The 21,549-nt window shown below is 41.8% G+C and overlaps 1 protein-coding gene across 3 annotated transcripts in view; it reads right to left on the bottom strand.

The window, feature by feature from the left end:
• Window positions 1–21,549, bottom strand: part of TLN2 (talin 2) — a 461,407-nt gene that overhangs the window by 175,942 nt on the left and 263,916 nt on the right. For all 3 annotated transcript variants that reach the window (XM_030931227.1, XM_010374223.2, XM_030931226.1), the window contains 6 exons: window positions 19,021–19,192; window positions 15,933–16,030; window positions 14,444–14,573; window positions 13,258–13,410; window positions 10,643–10,785; window positions 8,802–8,929 (listed from right to left, as the gene is read on the bottom strand). In XM_030931227.1, the coding sequence (XP_030787087.1) occupies window positions 8,802–8,929; window positions 10,643–10,785; window positions 13,258–13,410; window positions 14,444–14,573; window positions 15,933–16,030; window positions 19,021–19,156 (788 nt within the window). In that variant the 5' untranslated portion in view covers window positions 19,157–19,192. The remainder of the gene's footprint in view (window positions 1–8,801; window positions 8,930–10,642; window positions 10,786–13,257; window positions 13,411–14,443; window positions 14,574–15,932; window positions 16,031–19,020; window positions 19,193–21,549) is intronic.

Consider the following 21,549-nt stretch of genomic DNA (forward strand, 5'->3'; position numbering starts at 1 on the left):
GGCCTTAATCCCATTCATGAGGGAAAAGTCCTCATGACCTAATCATGTCTTGAGGCCCCACCTCTTAGTGCTATCACTTTGGCAACACCCAAACTTTGGAAAGAACACATTCAAACCACAGCAGCATGGTAGAAACAAAGGAAATGGGTTTGAAGTCTATCTTGGTCACACAGCAGTTCTGTCATCCTGAACCAATCCAAATGTCCTTTAATATAAGGACACGGCACTGTCCAGGAACTCAGAGACAGCACAGGGCTGGATATGTTCAGCGGTTCCTGGTTTGAAAGTTCTGGAGTTTCAAAGTCGTTAGGGAGATAGGCACCAATCTCAGAAGACAGCTAGGATGAAACAATACAGACACTACAGAATGTTCGCTACCTCCAAAACTGAGAGGATAGGAGAGCTCCAGGCTGTCAGAAACACAAGACAGAAGTTCACAGGGAGGAAGTACGCAAGTGGCTTTTTACTGCATTTTACTTTTAATTTAGTGGGAGGATGGTGGTGAAGAATATAATGTAAGAGAGCTGATGAAAACAGAGGTTGAAATGCCAGATTTCTGGTTAGTTTGAAAACAGAGAATCAAGGGCCAAATTATTCTGACAAAAGCGCACAGATGATCAACTCCAAAGGAGGAATATGTGTTTGAACAGAGGCCAAGTGAAAAACTGGTTTAAGACCTCCTACTGGGTCAAAAGCTTTGCTTGAGTTTGTGGGGGAAAATTTCCAAGTCCACTGTGAATTCTTTCTCAATAAAGATTCATGTCCTGGGTCGCTTTGTTTTCTCAGTAAAATACTTCCGAGGAATTCCCAAATAGGAAGAGGGGGCTGTGGGAGTCAAGGATGAGAGAGGTTTCCTAAGCCTGTGACCTTCCTGCCCACTCTCAGCCCTTGGACCATTTCTTCCCGTAACATGCAGAGTCATGGAACCTTTCTGTCTGGCCTCCAGTGCCTATTACTTTTGCCTTTGCCACGTGTTAAATATCCAACTTTGGTGAATATAAGCTTTTATCACTTCAAGCCCAGATACTGCAACCATCTTTTAAAAAAAAAAAAAAGTTCAGTGAGCTGCGTGTGCCGTTTCAAGCCTGTAATCCCAGTACTTTGGGAGGGTGGATCGCTTGAACCCAGGAGTTCGAGACCAGCTTGGGCATCAAACTGGGACCCCATACAAAAGTTAGCCGGGCGTGGTGGTGCATTCTTGAAGTCCCAGCTACTTGAGAGGCTGAGGTGAGGGGACTGCTTGCGCCAGAGAGGTGGAGGCTGAGATGGCACCACTGCACTCCAGCCTGGGTGACAGAGTGAGACCTTGTCTCCAAAAAAAAAAAAAAAAAGTTGAGTGTGAAATATTACAAATTATAGAAAAGTATATGCTTTATAACTTATACACCTACCACCAAGGAGAAATACATGTTGGCATGATGCCACATCTGCTTTATGATTGCTACTTCTCTTCTGTTACTAAAGTAGAGATTACAGAATTAGTGGAAGTCCCATATCCTTTTTTTTTTTTTTTTTTTTTTGAGACGGAGTCTGGCTCTGTCGCCCGGGCTGGAGTGCAGTGGCCGGATCTCAGCTCACTGCAAGCTCCGCCTCCCGGGTTTATGCCATCCTCCTGCCTCAGCCTCCAAGTAGCTGGGACTACAGGCGCCCGCCACCTCGCCCGGCTAGTTTTTTGTATTTTTTAGTAGAGATGGGGTTTCACCATGTTAGCCAGGATGGTCTCAATCTCCTGACCTCGTGATCCGCCCGTCTCGGCCTCCCAAAGTGCTGGGATTACAGGCTTGAGCCACCGCGCCCGGCCCCCATATCCTTTCTTTACTAGGTAGCCATTTAGTTTATTTATTTATTTTTTTGAGCGGAGTTTCCCTCTTGTTGCCCAGGCTGGGTGCAATGATGCAATCTTGGCTCACTGCAACCTCCAACTCCCAGGTTCAAGTGATTCTCATGCCTCAGCCTCCCGAGTAGCTGGGATTACAGGTATGCACCACCACGCCCAGCTAATTTTGTATTTGTAGTAGAGACGGGGTTTCTCCATGTTGGTCAGGCTGGTCTTGAACTCCCCACCTCAGGTGATCCACCCACCTCAGCCTCCCAAAGTGCTGGGATTACAGGCGTGGGCCACTGTGCTTGGCCACCACTTTTTTGAAGTTAGTTTCCACAGATATTTTAATATCTTCCTGTAACTCCTTGTGTCTATAAACAATCCATCCGGTTTCTCTGTGTGTATATATTTTTAAATATAAAGATTCATATTCTGAAATACCTTGTTTCCTCTATAAAGAACCTTGGTGTCTTCACGCATTTAAATGTATGCCCATCTGAGAGATAGGAAATGCTCTATATCTTTTGATTTTGCATTTTCTGAATCACTTATTAAGTTAAACATCTTTTCATGTCTTTATAAGCCAACTACAGTTCCTTCTCTTTAAAGTACCTACTGATATCCTGGGTGATCTTTTTCTCAGATTTTTTTTTCTTTTTTAATATCGTCTGGATATTAATCTGACCCTGAAGTATGCACTGCAGACATGTAAATTCCTTTCCAGTTTGGAGCTTTACTGTTGATGACGTCTTTTCCTAATAAGGTATTTTAATTTTAATAAAGGTAGATTTATCCATCTTTTGAATTACTGCATCACCTTATGACACTAATATAGTGTTTTAATTACTTTATCTTTATAAAAAATTGCGGGCCGGGCGCGGTGGCTCAAGCCTGTAATCCCAGCACTTTGGGAGGCCAAGGCGGGCGGATCACAAGGTCAGGAGATCGAGACCATCCTGGTGAACACGGTGAAACCCCGTCTCTACTAAAAAATACAAAACACTAGCCGGGCGAGGTGGCGGGCGCCTGTAGTACCAGCTACTCCGGAGGCTGAGGCAGGAGAATGGCGGTAACCCCGGGAGGCGGAGCTTGCAGTGAGCTGAGATCCGGCCACTGCACTCCAGCCTGGGCGACAGAGCGAGACTCCGTCTCAAAAAAAAAAAAAAAAAAAAAATGTGGTAGTTGTATGAGTCCTTCATATATCTTCAATTAGCCTTTACCACTCTTGAGCCTTGACTAGTTCATATTAATTTTTAACAGCTTTATTGAGATGTCCATTTTAAGAATAAGTTTTCTCATTATTATGTAAGTGACTGGAATTGAACTGAGTCTAATAAGTTTGGGTAGAAGTACTTTACCTGATATCAAGTCTTCCTACCCATTAACATAGCAATAACATAGCATTTACTCAGACTGCCTTTTATGCTCTTCAAAAAGCTTTCACCATTTTATGGGTGAGATCTTGGAGATCACTGGACAGCTGTCTTCCTAGGTAAATTATACTTTTTGTAACTACTATAAAAGGTAATTTCCTTTTTTCAATTATATTTCCTCTTTGTTGATTTGTATGGGAATACTATTTGCTATTATACGTTGATTTTTTTTTTTTTTCTTTCTAAAGACCTCGCTTAAAAGTCTTGTTAATTCCAGCAAGGTTCGCTGTAGACTGACTGATTATCTATGTAGATAATCCTATATCACCTGCAACTAATGACAGTTTTGTTTATCTAATCCTGATACGGTTTAGTTCTTTTTCTTTCCTTATTGCACTCATTAGGATATTTAGTATCATGTTGATAAGAAGCATTGATAGCAGGCATCCTTCTGGACATTAAAGGGAATTAATATTAAACTATTAATTATCATACTTGTTTAGACCAAAAAGGTTTTCATGAATTTCTGGCATGCCATGAAGTTTTTCTTTTTGTCATCAAGATTATTTCATTTTATCAAATTCTTTCTCTCTAGCAATTAAGATAATCATATAGTCTTTTTTAAAAAAAATCTAACATGGTAAACTATATAAACACATTTTCTACCGTTAAGATGTGTCTCTTGGTATTCCATTCTAAAATGTCAAGTTCTCTCTCAATCCCTAAAATACACAAACTCCCTATTCCCCTTTTCTGCTTTTTTATCTTGGCATTCATCATTATTAATATATTATGTATTTTACTTACTTATTAGTTATCATCAGCCTTTCTGCACTAGAATTTAAGTTCTATGAGGGCAGAAATGTTTGACTGTGTTTTTCACTGCTGTATCTCCAGCAGCCTAGTGTCTACCACGTAGAAGGCACTCAACAAATTATTTGTTAAATAAATGAATTTTGCCTTCTTTAAAGAAACATTATTTAGTTCTAACTTGCACTTACGCATGAACATATGTCATGTTGGACTTAGTTAATACTTGATTAACTTTTTTGAGCAAGACATCTATATTCAATTGAAAAGCTTTCTATTGTCTGTATTCATTTTGGTATTACAGTTCTGCTAGTTTCAAATTAAGGTGAAGGCCTTTACTTTTTTATTTTCTGAAATAACCTGGGCCTAGTGTTTATTTTGTTGTTTTTTGATTGGTATATTTTAAACTGATAAGTCAATTTCTTTCAAGATTATAGAGTTATTTCAATTTTCTAATTATCCATTTTTTCTACGTTTTCCTAGTTTATCACATTCTCAACTGCTGTTTAATATCTCTTTACCTTATTTTGCCTTTTTCTTGTTTTGTTTTTCTTGATCACATTTACCCAAGGTTTATCAAGATTTTCAAAGAACCAGCTTTTGGTTTTATTGATTCTCTGTGGTTTTTATTTCATTATTTTTTTAAAAAATATTTTCTTTTTTCTATTTTGATCTTGTTCTACTAATCATTCACTGAGGGAAGTATGTTAAATTACTTCACTAAAATTGCATATCTGAAATTATTGCAATACAGTCTATTTTTCCTTTATATATATTTAAGGCAGTGTTAGGCACATATACAGGTTCACAATTATTTAGTATCCTGATAAATTAGTCCTTCTGTCTTTATAATCTTCTTTATCTTGACTTATGCTTTGTTTGCCTTAAGAGTCTATTTTGTGTACTTTAAGTAGAAATTTCCTGGCATATCAGTTTCAATGCATTTAAACTTTCCTCTGTCATTCTCTCTGTTCTTTGTCTAAAAGTGTGTCTTTTAGAGATAATATAGACCTGGACTTAAAAAAAAATTCCAGTCAATGAGAATCTCTGTTTATTAATTGCTGCATTTCATTTACTTACATTTGGTATGATACCTAATATATTTACAATGTTTCCCATATCTTATTCCAGACCTTTTCACTTTGTTTCCATAAGCCACCCTGCACAGCTCCTATTTTAATGGTCAAGCTATCTGCATTTCTTCCCTCCTACCCCTACTGGCTTGAAAGCTATACAGATTATTTCTTCTTGTTTGTTTTGACCAGTAAATAAAATTTTATTAAAGAACTTGTGAAATCTGGTTTCTTTCACTGTTTCCATATACAGTCTATCTATATTCTCTCAGGCTATCTTCATTTTCTTCCCAACAATTTTATTATGAAAAATTCCAAACATAGCACAATGTTGAAAAAATTGTGTACTGAACATTCTATATGTCACCTAGAGTCACCTACAATTTTATCAAGTATACTTGATTTAGGATCTGAAGTTTACCAGTAACTCTCATCTTCTCCAATAAAATATAGTCTATAGAAGGCTTTTACTCTGACCACTTCTTAAAGTTTTCCACAGCATTTTTAAGGGTCTGGAAATTAGTCATTATTATGTTTTGTTGTTGCTGTTTTAAGAGTTAATTCTTCTTTAGATTTGCCTTCTACTTTGTCAATTTCTTTAATCAACATTGCTTCTTGCATGATATTCTTCCCACCTTTTTAGAAACAATCCATAGTAGTCTGCATAGTTTACACTGCAACTTTCAACTTCCTGAATAGACCATCCAGCATTTAAAATACAGTTAAAAAGTTGGACTTTGTTGAAATGATCAGAGCCAAGTTTTGGTTCTGCATAATAACCATTTCATATATTTATCTGCCACACAGACTGTAGATTCAAAAACAGCAAGCTTTGCTTGCTTATAATAGCTCCCTTATATTTTCCCTATACCTGGCACAATAAAACACATCTGCAAGTCCTCAGTGAGTTAAAGAAAAACACCAGGCTCACACATAGGTAACAAAATTTCACACGAACCCCACACATTTGTACAAAAATTCACATCACACGGCCTATTTTCTGCAAGCATTTTCTGAACACAGAAAAGCATAAAGCAAATACCTGATTACTAGATTATGTGTCGTTTTTACTTCATGCACCAATAAAACGTCCCTTCTTAGGACCCTCTGAAGGTGACCTGAGGAAAACTGTCATGTAGATAAAGCATATCAGACTCAATCTAGGAGATCCTGGCTTTCCTGTGGCTCCCCGCACTTGACTGTTCTGGGCCTTGTCTCTGTCTCTCTCTAGCACTTATTCTCCCCATCAATAGGGTAGATGGATATATTAAATAATCCTTAAATCCCTGAAAACTGTGAAAATCTTTCAGACTCTGATGATTTTCATTATTGTAAATGAGTATCTTCACTGAAGTACCAAATCCAGAAATCACTGGAGAGTCTGAAGAAAGTTCAAAGCGAATCTCATAAAAACGTCCATATTGCAACTCTGAGCAAAAATGCTAAGCAAATTTTAAAAAAAAATTAAAAGATATGCCCTCGTTCACATCCCTATGCACCCACCTCAGCAACTACGTAACTGAAATTTCTGGGGGCTGCATCTTCAGCATGGCTGTCACAAGTCCAACCTTCTCATTATTATTTTAAAACCCTAAAGTGTTTAAGCAGATCGCACATATGAAAGCTAGATTGGGAAAGATCTAAAGGCTGCAAAAGAGAGCCCAGTCAGTCACCAGGGACAGCCCAGGTAAAAACAGGACCTGACTATCCAACTCACAAATCAGCAAATGTGGCCTCACTGTTTTGTTTTAATTAAGAAGGGACTCATATCCTCAAGAAGTTTTACCTGCATGGTATAAGCAACAATGTACACAATTAAACATCTACATTAAGTAAAAATGCCTCATTACCTAATTTGGCCTAATTAAAAAGTAAATCAAATTCATAAGGAAAAGTAATTGCCACCAGGCAAAATTACCTTATTTTAATTTGGAATCTGAATAAGGGTGCAGGTACCACTACAGGCATAAACTTGTTATTATAATCTTAGAAAAAAAAAAAGAAATGAGCTCAATGCAATTGCTTAACTCTTGTGGTCTCAGATTATTAAGAGAGGAATACTGCTGCTGGAGTGTGAGTGTGTAGCATTCAACAGGACCACAAACTGCAGTAGGTAGTTTTAAGACCAATACCAATGCTTTCATATTAGTTTGTAATCTAACATTCACAATGATTTGGTTGGTACGATCCATCATACTAGGAAATAGACCAAAGCACCCTGTAATCCCAGTTTTAAGTACCTTTGCTGCATAGTGGGAGACCAGTGAAAGGGGCAACTTTGCCTTTCATTGAAAGTAGGAATGCCTTTGAAAATGAGAGCCTGGTGTTAGAAGTCAGAAGCTATTTGCAGAGAAACTCTTTAACTGTGAATAAGCCACTTCTCTCTCTCCTGCTTCTTCCAGATCTATCAAATGAAATACTATGTTCTCAATTCACAAGGGAGTCCTGAGAACTAGTTGCCCCAGGGCTATGGAGAAAGTGAGCTAATAAAATGACCAGGGTGGCAGCGTCATCAATATAAGAACCCGGTGAATGGCTACATTCGGATCTCCTTCCTACCAGGGAGACATAAATTCACAGCTACAAAAGTCTAAAAACAGGTAAATGTTTTATTTCAATTTTTTTGATTCATCAATCTTCCCTCTATTTTCTATTTGTCACCAGGCACTTTAAAAACAGAAACAAAATGTTGTTTCCTCCAAGGCCTCACTAGCTCTTGGTGTTTATTCCTCAATATCCATGGCCATAATCCTCAGGCTGATGACATCAGTTGTATCTGAGGGGCCAGCTGTGAGGCCAGAAGGTGGGAATGTGGAAACTGCTAAAGGAACTTGTGCACACGGCCTTCGATAGGTGGCTGAACAGAACGGGACGCTTCCTGAGGCTCCTGAGGAAGGAAGCCAGACTAGTGGGGTAAAAGCGGGCCCTGAGGAACACCCGGCTGTATGACTCATTTGGAGAATACAGAACTAAGTAGGTGGTAGGAACTGCTCAGAGCCATCCTCAGCCTCAGACTCACAATGTGTGGCACACTGCAGGACACAGCATCACCTTGTAAAGGCTCCCTGGGATTCACTAACCCAAGGGCACAGGTTTGCTTTTTGCGGGGTTAACAACTCAGTTTAGACCAAAGAGCATATTGGCGAGGCATTCTCTGGCACCAGAAGAAAAGTTAACTTTTCTTCTTACTCAAAGGCATATACTGGTCCCAATTACTTTCCACCAAAGTGAAAGTGGGGACAAGGGTCAAAGAAGCCTCTCCGTTATCCTCTCCCTGCGATACACTTGAACCAATACAATGAATGCACAATAACATGAACGGCCTACTGGACACATCTCATGCTGACTGGCACATCCTACAGGAAAGCTCATGTCCTCCCCCTTACTCCCCCATTGGTGGTCACACCATAGCCCTACTGGAGTGGTTTTTTTTTTTTTTTTTTTTTAACTTTCCTCTTCACTAAGATGAAGTAGAAGGAAAAAAAAGGGGGTGGAGGGGGACACAGATCACTGAATTTCCATTCAGCAAGAAAAACTTCTCAATTTATCTTGCTTTCCCCCAAATCTGCAAATTTAGTCATCTAACTTGATTGAAGACAAGCTAGCATTCTCACAAATGGTGAAATTAGGGTATGATCTTAGATACCTAGCTCAAAAATAAAAAGGTGAAAGGAAAAGAAGAGAGGAGAAAAGAGAAAAAAAGAAAAACAAAATGTCATTTACTCTAAAAATCCGGGTTTATGTTTATGTTCCACATGAGGTCCAAATTGTATCTGGGCTTGAAATCCACCAAACTCACAAGCTTTCTCGAAGGAGACAGGGTGAGAGCCATTCAGGATGTCATCCCGAGCCTGAAACACAAGAAGAAGGAAAAGCATCAGAGGCTTGGGGGAGCGACGCATTCTCTCCACTGACACATTCCCATGGCCCAGCACACTCTCTCTGTGGAGCAGGGGACAGTGCCAGCCGACCCACGGTGACATGTGCAGGACACAGTGGATGATCACCACATGCGAGAAAACTAAGGCGAAAGAAAAACAAACCTTTGTCCAAAATGGCCTGTAGATGGAAAACATTAGAGATGTCCGGTACAGCAAAAGCAAAGTCTGACGACAATCCAGAAAGGCAGAAGTGATTATAAAAAGAGGCCAAGGAAATTCATATGAAATGATCAGCTTCAAAGAGGCCAAAAGACAAATTCGGTGTACTTTTTATAATCCTACATCATAAAGCTAGCTAATCAAATATCTAGAGGTAAAATCAACCCAACCCCCATCCCCAGATAAAAGCCAATGTAAGAGAAGAAGAGAAAGAAAGGTGATAGGCGCACACACACTCAATACTCAAGACAGCAGGGGAAAGGACAAGCATTCTGCATCCTAAAATGGGGAGCTGGTTGTGTCTGAACTCCTCCCCCTCCCAGTTCTCCATCCATCACTGCTGTTGTTTTCCCTTGCCCTCCTTTCTGCCTTTCCTTTCTCTAAATGACCCCCAAATCACCCAAAGATGGACACTCTCAGCTATCACTCTGAGCCTTAAGCCAACGAGCATCTTTACACTGCCCTGCTATCTCTCTCCTTTTGGCCTCCCCACTTCTTTCCTCTCAGCCCTCTTTCCATGCCATCCTTCCATCCACTAACTAAGGGGTCAGGAAACTTCTCTAAAAGGCCAAACAGTAAACATTTCAAACCTCCTGGGCCACACAGTCTCTGTCACAACTGCTGAGTTCTGTCACCAGAATGCGAGAACAGCCACAGAAGATATGTGTAACAACCACATAACCCTCAAGGGGATTTATCAATATGTAATACTTGAATACATAAGCTGTGCTACAATAACACTTTATTCACAAGTACAGGCAAAAGGCATGGCTGTTGTTTGCAACCCCCTACATTATTTCTATGGGTAGACAGATGGATAAATATGGAGAGGAACAGAGGGAGGGAAGGAAAGGAAGAAAGGAAGCTGGTAGGAGAGGACAAAGATGGATGATATTTTCCTTGAGCCACAAGCAACCTTGGGGACAATCCAGTACAATCCACATCTTCACACTGGGAAACTCACACATGTTAAATGGCTTGTCAGTTTAACAATTAGTTAAACGTAACCACATGAAAGGTTATTGAGAGGATATCTTCCAGTTAATGAGAAGTCCTGATTTTCTGACCAATATTCTCTTGCAATCTAAGATGCCAGCTAAGAAACCTTTAGTGCACTTGAAGTGGTGAGCCAGTGAAGTGAAATACAACTGTCTCTCAAAGTCCAGCAGAGAGGGACAGTGTTGGCTACCAGGTCACCAAAGCCTGGCAGAGAGGGACAGTGTTGGCTACCAGGTCACAGTCTGGGAAGCCATAGGGAGGCCCTACTCTGGATGGTCAGCTGCTCATCCAGAATATCAACCTGCACCACAACCAAACACAAGCTTGGACCCAGGAGCAACGCCTGCTGGAAACGATGCCATAAACGTGGCAGAAGCCAGCGCCGCCCTCCTGCTCGCCACAAGATACAGCCAGGATCTTCCTGCAATCTCATCAACCTCAGTGTCTGAGCAGTAAATACTGTACCTGAACATAAAGCAAGTTCAGCTGCACAGGGTCTCTCGAATCTACATTCTGATCAGAGTAAAAGAACTTCCGTCTAAGCAGCAACGTTTCGTTTTCATCTACTCCTTGTTCTCTGAATGTTCGGCTGTGATCCAGCCAATTTACTGCAATACAATAAGACATATAAGAGAACTGTGTTTATTTTTCCTCTCAATTAAAGGGAATTTACCAAAAGAGCAGTGTGATGCAGATTTCTATAACTCTGATACTTAGTTATAGTTACTTCTTACATTAGAACTGTGGTTTTTAAGCTTTGCAAAATAATTTCACATCTACCAAATGACCAGCCAAAATGGAAATGAGGGAGAAAATTCCCAGTCATTCCTAAAGTTATAGCTAAAGCACTACAATGAATGTGTAATATGCTGCCTCTCCGGTGGCAGGGTGGAGGGCAGACACTCCAGTCTCAGCTAATAAAGTGATTTAGAGGCTCTGAGCATAGTTAGTAACCTCTGACCTCAAGTAGAAAAGAGGAAGAAAATGAAAGTATGGAGGGAGTGGGGGAGACAACAGTAAAGCGGGGCTGGCAGAACCGTGCCATGGGTCAGCTTAAATCTCAGTCATTCTGAGAACCCTGTTCTCTCATCTATGTGTACAGGATTTGATCATTCCCCTCTACCCTTTCACAGCTCTCACTCCAACACTCCTCTGCGGGCTTAAAACACATTGTGAGTTAAGTCCTTATCACCAGCGTCTCTAGATTATAAGCAACCTAAGTACAGAAAACGTGTCTCCCACATCTCCCACGGTACCTGGGAGAGTATCTTGCACATAATAATAAATCCTTGGGATCTTTCTATCTAAGTCTCTTGGAAAGAAGTATATAACTGCAAATCAAATTAGGCAGAAAGAAAAAAAAAGCACACAAAGGGTCAGAGGAAATGAGAGCCTCACAGAAGATCAATAAACACAATGGCAATAATGATGTCGTCCTGATACAGCCACAAAAACAAATACAATGAAAGGAGGAAAGAGGCCAGGAAGTCTAGGTGGACTAGGTAACAAATTAAGACCCTTTCAGTGGAGGGTCAGGCAGCAAGGTGCAAACAGCATGGGCTTTAGGGACACATGGAGTTACGTGCTGGCTTTTCCATAAATTAACTGTGCAGCTGTGGAAAACGAATTTCCAATAATAGAATTCTATTACTTTTTTTTTTTTTTTAAGACAGAGTCATGCTCTGTCACCCAGGCTGGAGTGCAGTGGCACAATCTCAGCTCACTGCAACCTCCGCCTCCCAGGTTCAAGCAATTTTCCTGCCTCAGTCTCCTGCATAGCAGGGATTACAGGCGTGTGCCACCACACGCAGTTAATTTTTGTATTTTCAAGCAGAGATAGGGTTTCACCATGTTGGTCAGGCTGGCCTCGAACTCCTGACCTCAAGTAATCCAACCGCCTCAGCCTCCCAAACTGCTAGAATTACAGGTATGAGTCACCGTGCCCAACCCACTATTACTATTTTTAACTCCTAAGGAAATAATGGGTCTAAGGCAATGGTCATTGATGGATGTTAAACATCCTTCCAAAAAAGAAAACCAGAAACAACTTCCTGGTGGAAGTGCACATCACCACTGAAGAAAGCATCTTTATTAAAATAAACACAAACACTTAAATCTAGTCAAGCCTCCAGATCTAAGGAATTAAAAGGGACAGAGGAACATGTTAAATGACACCATAGGTATGCGATGAACAAAATCCAGACTGTATGAAATGCTGTACAAGTAAGAATTTGGTTTCTTCACATATACAAAAACTGCAAAAAGACATGAATTATCGCACTGAGTGGTGACCACAGTTAATAATAATGCATTATATATTTCAAAAATGCTTACCACAAAAAAAGATAAATTAGTGAGGTGATGGATATGTTAATTAGCTTGATTGAATCCTTCAATGTCTACAGAGATACATCACACTGCACCCCATAAATATACATCATTATTAGTATTAGTCCATTAAAAAAGAGAGATGGAAAGACTCTTAGTAAAACAAATTAATTAACTAGTTAATTAACTTGTTCAACCTTATTTGGATCCCAGTTCAAACTACTAAAAAAATTTTTAGACAATAATGAAGAAAATGTGAACATGATTTGTATATCTGATATTAAGATATTTCTTTAGATGTGAAATGGTATTACAGTTACTTTTTTTTAAATTTTTATTTATTTATTTTTTGAGACAGAGTCTCACTCTATCACCCAGGCTGGAGTACAATGGTGCGACCTCAGCTCACTGCAACCTCCACCTCCCAGGTTCAAGTGATTCTCCTGCCCGAGCCTCCTGAGTAGCTGGGAATAGGGGCGTGCAGCTAATTTTTTGTGTGTTTTTAGCAGAGATGAGGTTTCACCACATTGGCCAGGCTGGTCTCAAACCCAACCTCAGGTAATCCACCTGCCTCGGCCTCCCAAAGTACTGGGATTATAGGCGTGAGCCACTGTGCCCAGCCTACTTTTTTTAAATAGAGTTTTAAGAAACAAAAACCAAAAATCCTGTCCTGGGTCATATAGATGGTGGGAGGGAAGTAAGGCTTAGCAAAGCCTGTGTGTCTGTATCATGCTTCCTCTGCAAACACTTACGGTCATCATCTGTGTGCAGCTTGGCCTTCAACTTCTCCATTTTCCTCTCATCTCGTAACAGTGTCCTGTCTTTTTTGAGTGTGCCCGTTCCTTCCTCTTTCTTTTCATCAATAGTTTCTTGGATTAAGGAGTATTCTTCATAATTTGTGATTCCTAAAAATTGGAAATTAGGTTACAATTATAAATAATTAAATTACTGTCAACCTCTTCCAGCCTAAGGCCTGTGATATTCCAAGGAGCTCCTGGTGGCAAAGAACCAGAAACAGCCTTATTAATGTGAGGGTCAGGGAGGTGGCCACGTCAAATTAAATGAGGGAGCTTCAGCTAGTTAAGTCATATTCACACTGTGGGGGAAAACAGGTAACAAACTTGAACACTTTCTTTTCAAAAACAAATTTTTAAAACTCAGACTCTGATTTCCTCTTTCTTCCAAAATGTCTTTGAAGACTTTCGTACATTTTCACAGGGTTGTGGTCACTATGATAATACAGAATCTCCAGTGCTAAGTAATTTCTTTCATAAAGGTTTCCTAAAAATGTAGTAGTGAAATTGTACCCAAAGAAGTCACACTTACAGTAAAACTTATGTCACATTCAATTCTCTCATCTGCAATAATTTTTGGGAAACACTGCCACAGAGTACGTCATGCAGAAGAAGGCAAGACAGTGTCAAACAAGAAGTGTCTGAAGGAACTAGGCTCCCTTTGCATGAAGAGAAAACTAAGATAGGCAAGTCTATTTTCTTCAAATATTTGAAGGGCTTCATTAGAAAGAAGGCAGACTTGTTTTCTGGGGAGACTAATAGAAATCACAAGAAGAAAAACTGTCTAATAATCAATCATATGGATTGTCATCATAAGTACTCAAGGAGATAGTGAACATCTACAGTGCTCGTATAGAATAGAAGGCAGCAATGGGCAGAAGGCTGAATTACACATGACTTTCCATTGGAAAATCTCCTTGTTTTGGAGAGAGAAATGAAAGCCCTCCACTACGACTTAGTGAGAAGTCCAAATGTTTCATATACTGGCAAGCTGGGAGAATGGACACAGCCTCTGGGGATTGGGCAGAACTCGGCATGTTAAGACATATTCAAAATTGCCTAGAGATCAAATGCAGGTGGAAAAAGAAGAGGCCTGTAATTAAAAACTAAACAAAAGATATAAGGAAGGTTTATGAATGCTCACCTATTCTGCTACAAATAGTGACCAGGAGCTCCCCCACAGTCTTGGAATCATCCACCATCACCGTCTTCACAGATCCATCCAGCATCCGGATTTTCTGAGGTCTCTGTTTCTTTTTATATTCCAAAATATCCTAGAGCACAAACCACACACAAATTTCACACTGTGTGGGAAAATAAATAACAAACTTGGGACACTTTTCTTTAAAAAATGAATTAAAAAAAATCAGAGTAGACTCTGATTTCCTCTTTCTTCTAAAACATCTTTGAAAACCTTTCAAAGTTTTCAGGTGATTGTTGCCACTATGATAATACAGATTCTCCAGTGCTAAATAACTGCTTTCATAAAGATTTCTTAAAAATCTGATATCAAAATTGTGCCCAAAGAAGTCATACTTATGCCTCACAATTACTGAAAACTATCCTCAGTGAAATGAAAGTAGAGTATGACCTCCCAAAACGCTGGGAATGATCTGTTCTAAGGAGAATTAGCAGAGGGAGATGACTACTTGCCTTTTCAAAAGACAGCAGTGTGTGTCTCCAATTATCTTTTAACACTGTCATAATCAACTTTTACTATCTCTATATCTTTACTATCTGCATATAAATATGTTTTTAATTTTTACTATAAATACATTTTACCTTATATATTATAAACAATGAAAGACATAAATAGCATCCTCATCATTCTTCACAGTAGTGTCATATCACAGTAGTAGTGATGTTCAAAATAGTGTGTTGAAATACATTAATGACAAGACCAAATAGGGGTAACATGTTCAGGGGATATTTGTAAGTAACTTGTTGACTACACTTCCTAAAACTAGAGCTATGAACTTCCTAAAACTAAACTATTAATTTCTTATCCAAATTAATTGGCATCACCTATTTCACTCTGACTTTATGGACTACCCATCAATCTGATGGGTCCAGTTCATCCTACATACCAAAACCCGGTATCTTGGAGGTTAAGCTGAATAAAACGTTTACTATGGTTTTACTCATGACTTCTCCCTACTTCCATAACACAATCACTTTTGTTGTTGCTGTTACTACTACTGATCATTATTAAACTCACATCTCAAATTGAAGTTTCTTCTTCAAAAGCAAAACACTAATATTCAGTCTCTAACTACTGTTAGGGTTACATTTCATTTTCCCTCTCATCTGTTCTTACTTCCCATCCCAGGCACAGGAATATCTCTTTCATACTTATAGCAAGATGCTGTATCTTAACTCACAATTACCAAATCCAACAACGACAAGTAGAAACTACTTAAAGTACTAACCTCGGACTGCTTCAATCCTTCTATGGAATCTCAAGAATTTGGATATCTGATATTTTCTATCACCACCTGAACAGCCCTTAGAGAGTACAATGCATCGAACTATTAATAAGATGCCCTTGAATCAAAATAGCGCAACCGTGTTGGCGTCTATGGAAGGCCCAGGGACAAAAGGATGAAGAAACAGCACTGGGATCGGCAGCATACCCCATTCCGCAACATGTAGTAATCCAGTGTTCTGCCCGCTTCCAGCCAGATCCCTTTCCTGGGGTCTTCATCCGAAAGAAACAGTCCATAGTCAGAAGCTGAAATATAAATGGGAAGAAAAACAGTAGGCAAAGTGGTGATGAAGCCATCACTGACTTCCAGGCGCTGAGCCTGCTGACTCAGCAAGGATGTGGGTGTTCTCCTTCACCAGACAGAAATGTTTCGTTTTGACAACACAAGCAGCCGCCGGGACTGCAGCAGATCTGGAGGAGTAAGAGTTGAGTTGCAGAAGCAACGCCCACAACTAAGGTCTGTGTTTCCGAAAACCGGTGGGCTGTAGTTGTGTCTAAAATGTAGAAAAATTTAGAAGCAGTCCAAATTTCCTTCTAACTGAATTTGAGCTTGTTCTCTATCCCTTGCTATAAAAACCAGACCAACATCCCATGGAGAATGACAGGACAGCGGTGAAGAAACTAAGGAAGTGACCACCTATGCCCAAGGCCACTCAGGCAAAGGGGGACAAATGAAGCCTTTATGTCTCCAGTGACCCCTCCTCCATCACCCCAACTGAGCAGTCTAAAAGAGGCGTAGGAGTCCCTTGTGAGATAAGGCCTCTGACCCCGAACACCAACAAATTATGCAAAAGGGGCAAAATTAAATCTGGTGTTCTCTGCAGAAACCCCTTAATCTGACATAGGAAGTACGAAGGGGGCGGGGTGGCAGGAGAGGAGCAGTACCATTTCCTACCCCCAAAATTTCTTTCTTTCTTCTGAGACCCCACTGAGGGTAAGAGCTCCTGCTGTTTTTTAGAAAAGCAACTTCAAAATCTTTAAAGGTTTATACCTTCACCAGCACTATATAGCAATCAAGCTCCCTACCCCCAACCAAAAAAAAAAAATCTGACAGAAAAAGGGAACAGAAAAGTAAAGGCACCAGAAATGACTAGACAACCAAACAGTGGAGGAAAGTTAGGGATGTAGCAAACTTTATTTCTAAGTAATCTAGAAACACTACTAATAACATAAATAATGTTTTAATAGCCAGGGGGTGCAGTTGCTCACGCCTGTAATCCTAGCAATTTGAGAGGCCAAGGCAGATGGATCAGTCGGGCACAGGAGTTTGAGACAAGCCTGAGCAACATAGCGAGACCTCGTATCTACAAAAAATACAAAAATTAGCCGGGTGTGGTGGCATGTGCATCTGTAGTCCCAGCTATTCAGGAGGCTGAGGCAAGAGGATCACCTGAGCCTGGAAGGTTGAGGCTGCAGTGAAGTGTGATGGGGCCACTGCACTCCAGCCTCAGTGACAGAGCGAGACCCTGTCTCAAAAAATAATAACCATCCAGGCGCGGTGGCTCACGCCTGTAATCTCAGCACTTTGGGAGGCCGAGGCAGGCGGATCACCAGAGATCAGGAGTTCAAGACCACCCTGGCTAACACGGTGAAACCCCGTCTCTACTGAAAATACAAAAAATTAGCTGGGTGTGGTGGCATGCACCTGTAATCCCAGCTACTTGGGAGGCTAAGGCAGGAGAACTGCTTGAACCCGGAAGGTGGAGGTTGCAGTGAGCCGATATCACACCATTGCCAGCCTGGGCAACAAGAGTGAGATTCCATGTAAAAAATCATCATCATCATCATCATCATCATCATCATCATCATCATTATCATCATCATCATCATGTTTCAGACCAAAAAGAATTTTAGGAAAAGCAGATCTTTCAAGAAGAGATTTTTGTATTTATAATTACCCTTGTGATGTTTGATTTTTATTCGTCCTTTTATTTTGAGTCAGGGTCTCGCTCCGTCACCCAGGCTGGAGTGCAGTGGCTGGATCACGGTTTGCTGCAGCCATAAACTCCTGGGTTGAAGCTACTTTCCTGCCTCGACTTCCCCAGTAGCTGAGACTACAGGCGCATACCGCAACACTCGGCTAATTTTTCAGACTTTAGTGGAGACAAGGTTTCACCCTGTTGCCTAGGCTGGTCTCTAACTCCTGGGCTCAAGCGATCTTCCTGCCTTGGATTCCAGGTGTGAGCCACCATGCTTGGCCTATTCTTTCCATTTTTAAGATAAGTTTTATCCCACTTTCACACTAAAGATGTACTGATTTGGAAGGGATCCAATTTCTCAACTGCCTGTCAAATAAATATTAAATAAAGGAAAGACACATAGAGAGAAGACAAAGGGAAGGGGAAAATAAAATGGTACAAGTGGCTTTTGTTTAAACTCAGATTAATGGGGATGAGTGATTTAGCCAAACTTCAAACAAAACATATATCACAAATGTCTTTTTTTAAAGGTTTGAGATAAAATTTATAAAGTTCCCTGTAAAAAAAAAAAAAAAAAAAAAAAAAAAAAAAACTTGAAATATAAGACCTGCCCTGGGTTTCAATGGCAGTGGAAAGCGTTCAGGCATGGGAAATAGGGTTTAGGACACATATCACCAATATTGCTAGGGCAGCTTCACTTGCACTTTCTTTGGGACAAGATGATACACGAGAACGTGATCTATAAACTGCAGAGCATAATCCTCATGTATGAGGGTCAAGTTGCTGGGCACAATGACAGTGATGACTCAGCAGTGGGCATGGTCATTGTCATCACAAATCTCACAGAGGAAGCAGGTAGTGTCTGATCTAAGAAGACATTTCATTTGAAGCATATGCACTAATAGGCTTGTGTACCACTTGGAGCCTCTGTCTCTTTTTTTTTTTTTTGAGGCGGAGTCTCGCTCTGTGGCCGGGACTGGAGTGCAGTGGCCGGATCTCAGCTCACTGCAAGCTCCACCTCCCGGGTTTACGCCATTCTCCTGCCTCAGCCTCCCGAGGAGCTGGGACTACAGGCGCCCGCCACCACGCCCGGCTAGTTTTTGTATTTTTTTTTTTTTTAGTAGAGACGGGGTTTCACCGTGTTAGCCAGGATGGTCTCGATCTCCTGACCTCGTGATCCGCCCAGTCTCGGCCTCCCAAAGTGCTGGGATTACAGGCTTGAGCCACTGCACCCGGCCAGAGCCTCTGTCTCTTTAGCCAAAGAGTGAAAAACATGCAAACACACTTTAAGAAGACAGTAAATAACCCATGACCTACCTTGCCCAGTTTGTGCCTCAGGTACCCGTTCCCGAATGACTCGACACGCATCATACACAGCTGTAGATGGTTCAAACTGCATGGTCTTCACCACATTGCAGTGGCGGACACAAATCTTTAAGGACAGGGCCACCATTTTCCTAGATGATGCGGACAGTCTCACTTAGAATGTCTGGAAAACACAAAGAGACAAACCTGGATGTTCACGTTAATAGTTTGTCTTGGGGAAAAAAACAAAAAAAGTGCTGGACTTTAAGATCAATTTTAAACAGGGAAAGAGAATAAAACAGCAAATACAGAGAACACTTTAGGTCCAAAACACATTTTAAAAATCAATTTTGAAAAATTTAAAGGAGGACAACTACAAAATATCAGCTAACAGTTATCACTACAGGGTGACAAGTAGAACCCCTGAGAAGGAGGGAGCTCCAGATGTTCACCACACCTCCCTCTGAGTAGTTCCCCTCCTTGGGGTTTCCGAGAGAAGGTCCTGGGAGTAGAATTTCCAGGGTTAATGTCCTCAAGGCAAGAGGCAGAGAGCCTTGGGCACCTATGACTGAGTCCTAAAGACAGCCTCAGTTCCCTGGGTCCTCTCAGCACCTGGGGACAGAGAAGAATCAGGGAAGTCCTCTCAGGTACTCCTTGGCACAAGAGCTCCACCACCCACCTACCAAAAGACTTGGCTTCTGGGTCCAGCTCCATCACTAAGAGCCTGTGTCAATCTGAGAAAGTCACTTTGGCCACTCTGCCTCAATTTCTTCACAAATAAAGTGGCTATAATATTGGCCCTGAACAGTGCATAAAATAGAATCCCAAGGAAAGATCAATGTGAGGCCAAAAAGGCCGATCTTAAACCCAAAGGGTACCAAGAAGCTTTACGTGATTGGGGTCTCAAAGTGAATAAATGCAACTCAATTCTGATTTTGTTTAGACAAACTATGGAGATATTGTGTTTCTTGTCCAGCTCAATAGCTTTGGAAAATACACAGGGGGCTGGGTGCAGTGGCTCACGCCTGTAATCCCAGCACTTTGGGAGGCTGAGGGGGGCGGATCACTTGAACTCAGGAGTTCAAGACAGCCTGTCCAACACGGTGAAACCCTGTCTCTATTAAAAACATAAAAATTAGCCTGGAGTGGTGGCATACACCTGTATTCCCAGCTCCTCGGGAGGCTGAGACAGGAGAATTGCTTGAACCCGGGAAAGCTGAGATCATGCCACTGCATTCCAGTCTGGGCAACAGAGTGAGACTCTGTCTCAGAAAAAAAAAAAAAAAAAGAAGGAAAGGAAAGGGAAAGGAAAAAGAAAAAGAAAGTGAAAGGGAAATGAAAGGGAAAGGGAAAGGGAAAGGGAAAGGGAAGGGAACGGTGAAGTAAAGGGAAAATGCAAGGGAAGGGAACAGGGAAAGGGAACGGGAACGGGAAGGGGACAGCGGAACGGAAAGGAAAGGGCGTGGAGGGGAGGGGAGGGGAGGGGGGGGAGGGGGGAGGGGAGGGGGGAGGGGAGGGGAGGGGGGGGAGGGTGAGGGGAGGTGAAGGAAGGGAAGGAAGGGAAGGGAAGGGACGGGAAGGGACGGGAATGTGGAAGGGGAGGGGAAGGGGAAGGGGAAGGGAAGGGAAGGGAAGGGAAGGGAAGGGAAGGGAAGGGAGGAAGGAAGGGAAGGGAAGGAAGGAGAAAAGGGAAGGGAAGGGAAGGGAAGGCGAAGGGAAGGGAATGGAAAGGGAAGGAAGGGAAAGGGAAGGAAAGGTAAAGGAAGGGAAAGGGAAGGAAAGGGAAAAGGGAAATGAAAAGGGAAGGGAAAGGGAAAGGGAAAGGGAAAGGAAAGGGAAAGGGAAAGGAAAGGCGAAAGGAAGGGAAAGGAAAAGGGAAGGAAAGGGAAAGGAAAGGGGAAGGGAAAGGGAAAGGGAAATGAAAGGGAAAGGGAAAGGGAACGGGAAAGGGAAAGGGGAAGGGAAGGGAAAGGGAAAGGGGAAGGGCGGAGGGGGGGGAGGGGAGAGGGGAGGGGGAGGGGAAAGGGAAGGGAAGGGAAGGGAGGGAAGGGAAGGGGGAAGGGGAAGGGGAAGGGGAAGGGGAAGGGGAAGGGAAGGGGAAGGGAAGGGAAGGGAAGGGAAGGGAAAGGGGGAAGGGGGAAGGGGAAGGGGAAGGGGAAGGGGAAGGGGAAGGGGAAGGGAAGGGAAGGGGAAGGGACGGGAAGGGAAGGGAGGGAAGGGAAGGGAAGGGAAGGAAGGGAAGGGAAGGGAAGGGAAGGGAAGGGAAGGGAAGGGAGAAAGGGAAGGGAAAGGGAAAGGAAGGGGAAAGGAAAGGGAAAGGGAAAGGGAAGAAAGGGAAAGGGAAAGGGAAGGGAAAGGGAAAAGGAAAGGGAAGGGAAAGGAAAGGAAAGGAAAGGGAGAAAGGGAAAGGAAGGGAAGGAAAGGGGAAGGGAAAGGGCAAGGGAATGAAAGGGAAAGGGAAGGGAAAGGGAAAGGGAACGGGAAGGGAAAGGGAAAGGGAAAGGGAAAGGGAAAGGGAGGGGGAGGGAGGGGAGGGGGAGG

This window comes from Rhinopithecus roxellana, chromosome 5 (genome assembly GCF_007565055.1).
Source record: "Rhinopithecus roxellana isolate Shanxi Qingling chromosome 5, ASM756505v1, whole genome shotgun sequence".
Lineage (NCBI taxonomy): Eukaryota > Metazoa > Chordata > Mammalia > Primates > Cercopithecidae > Rhinopithecus > Rhinopithecus roxellana.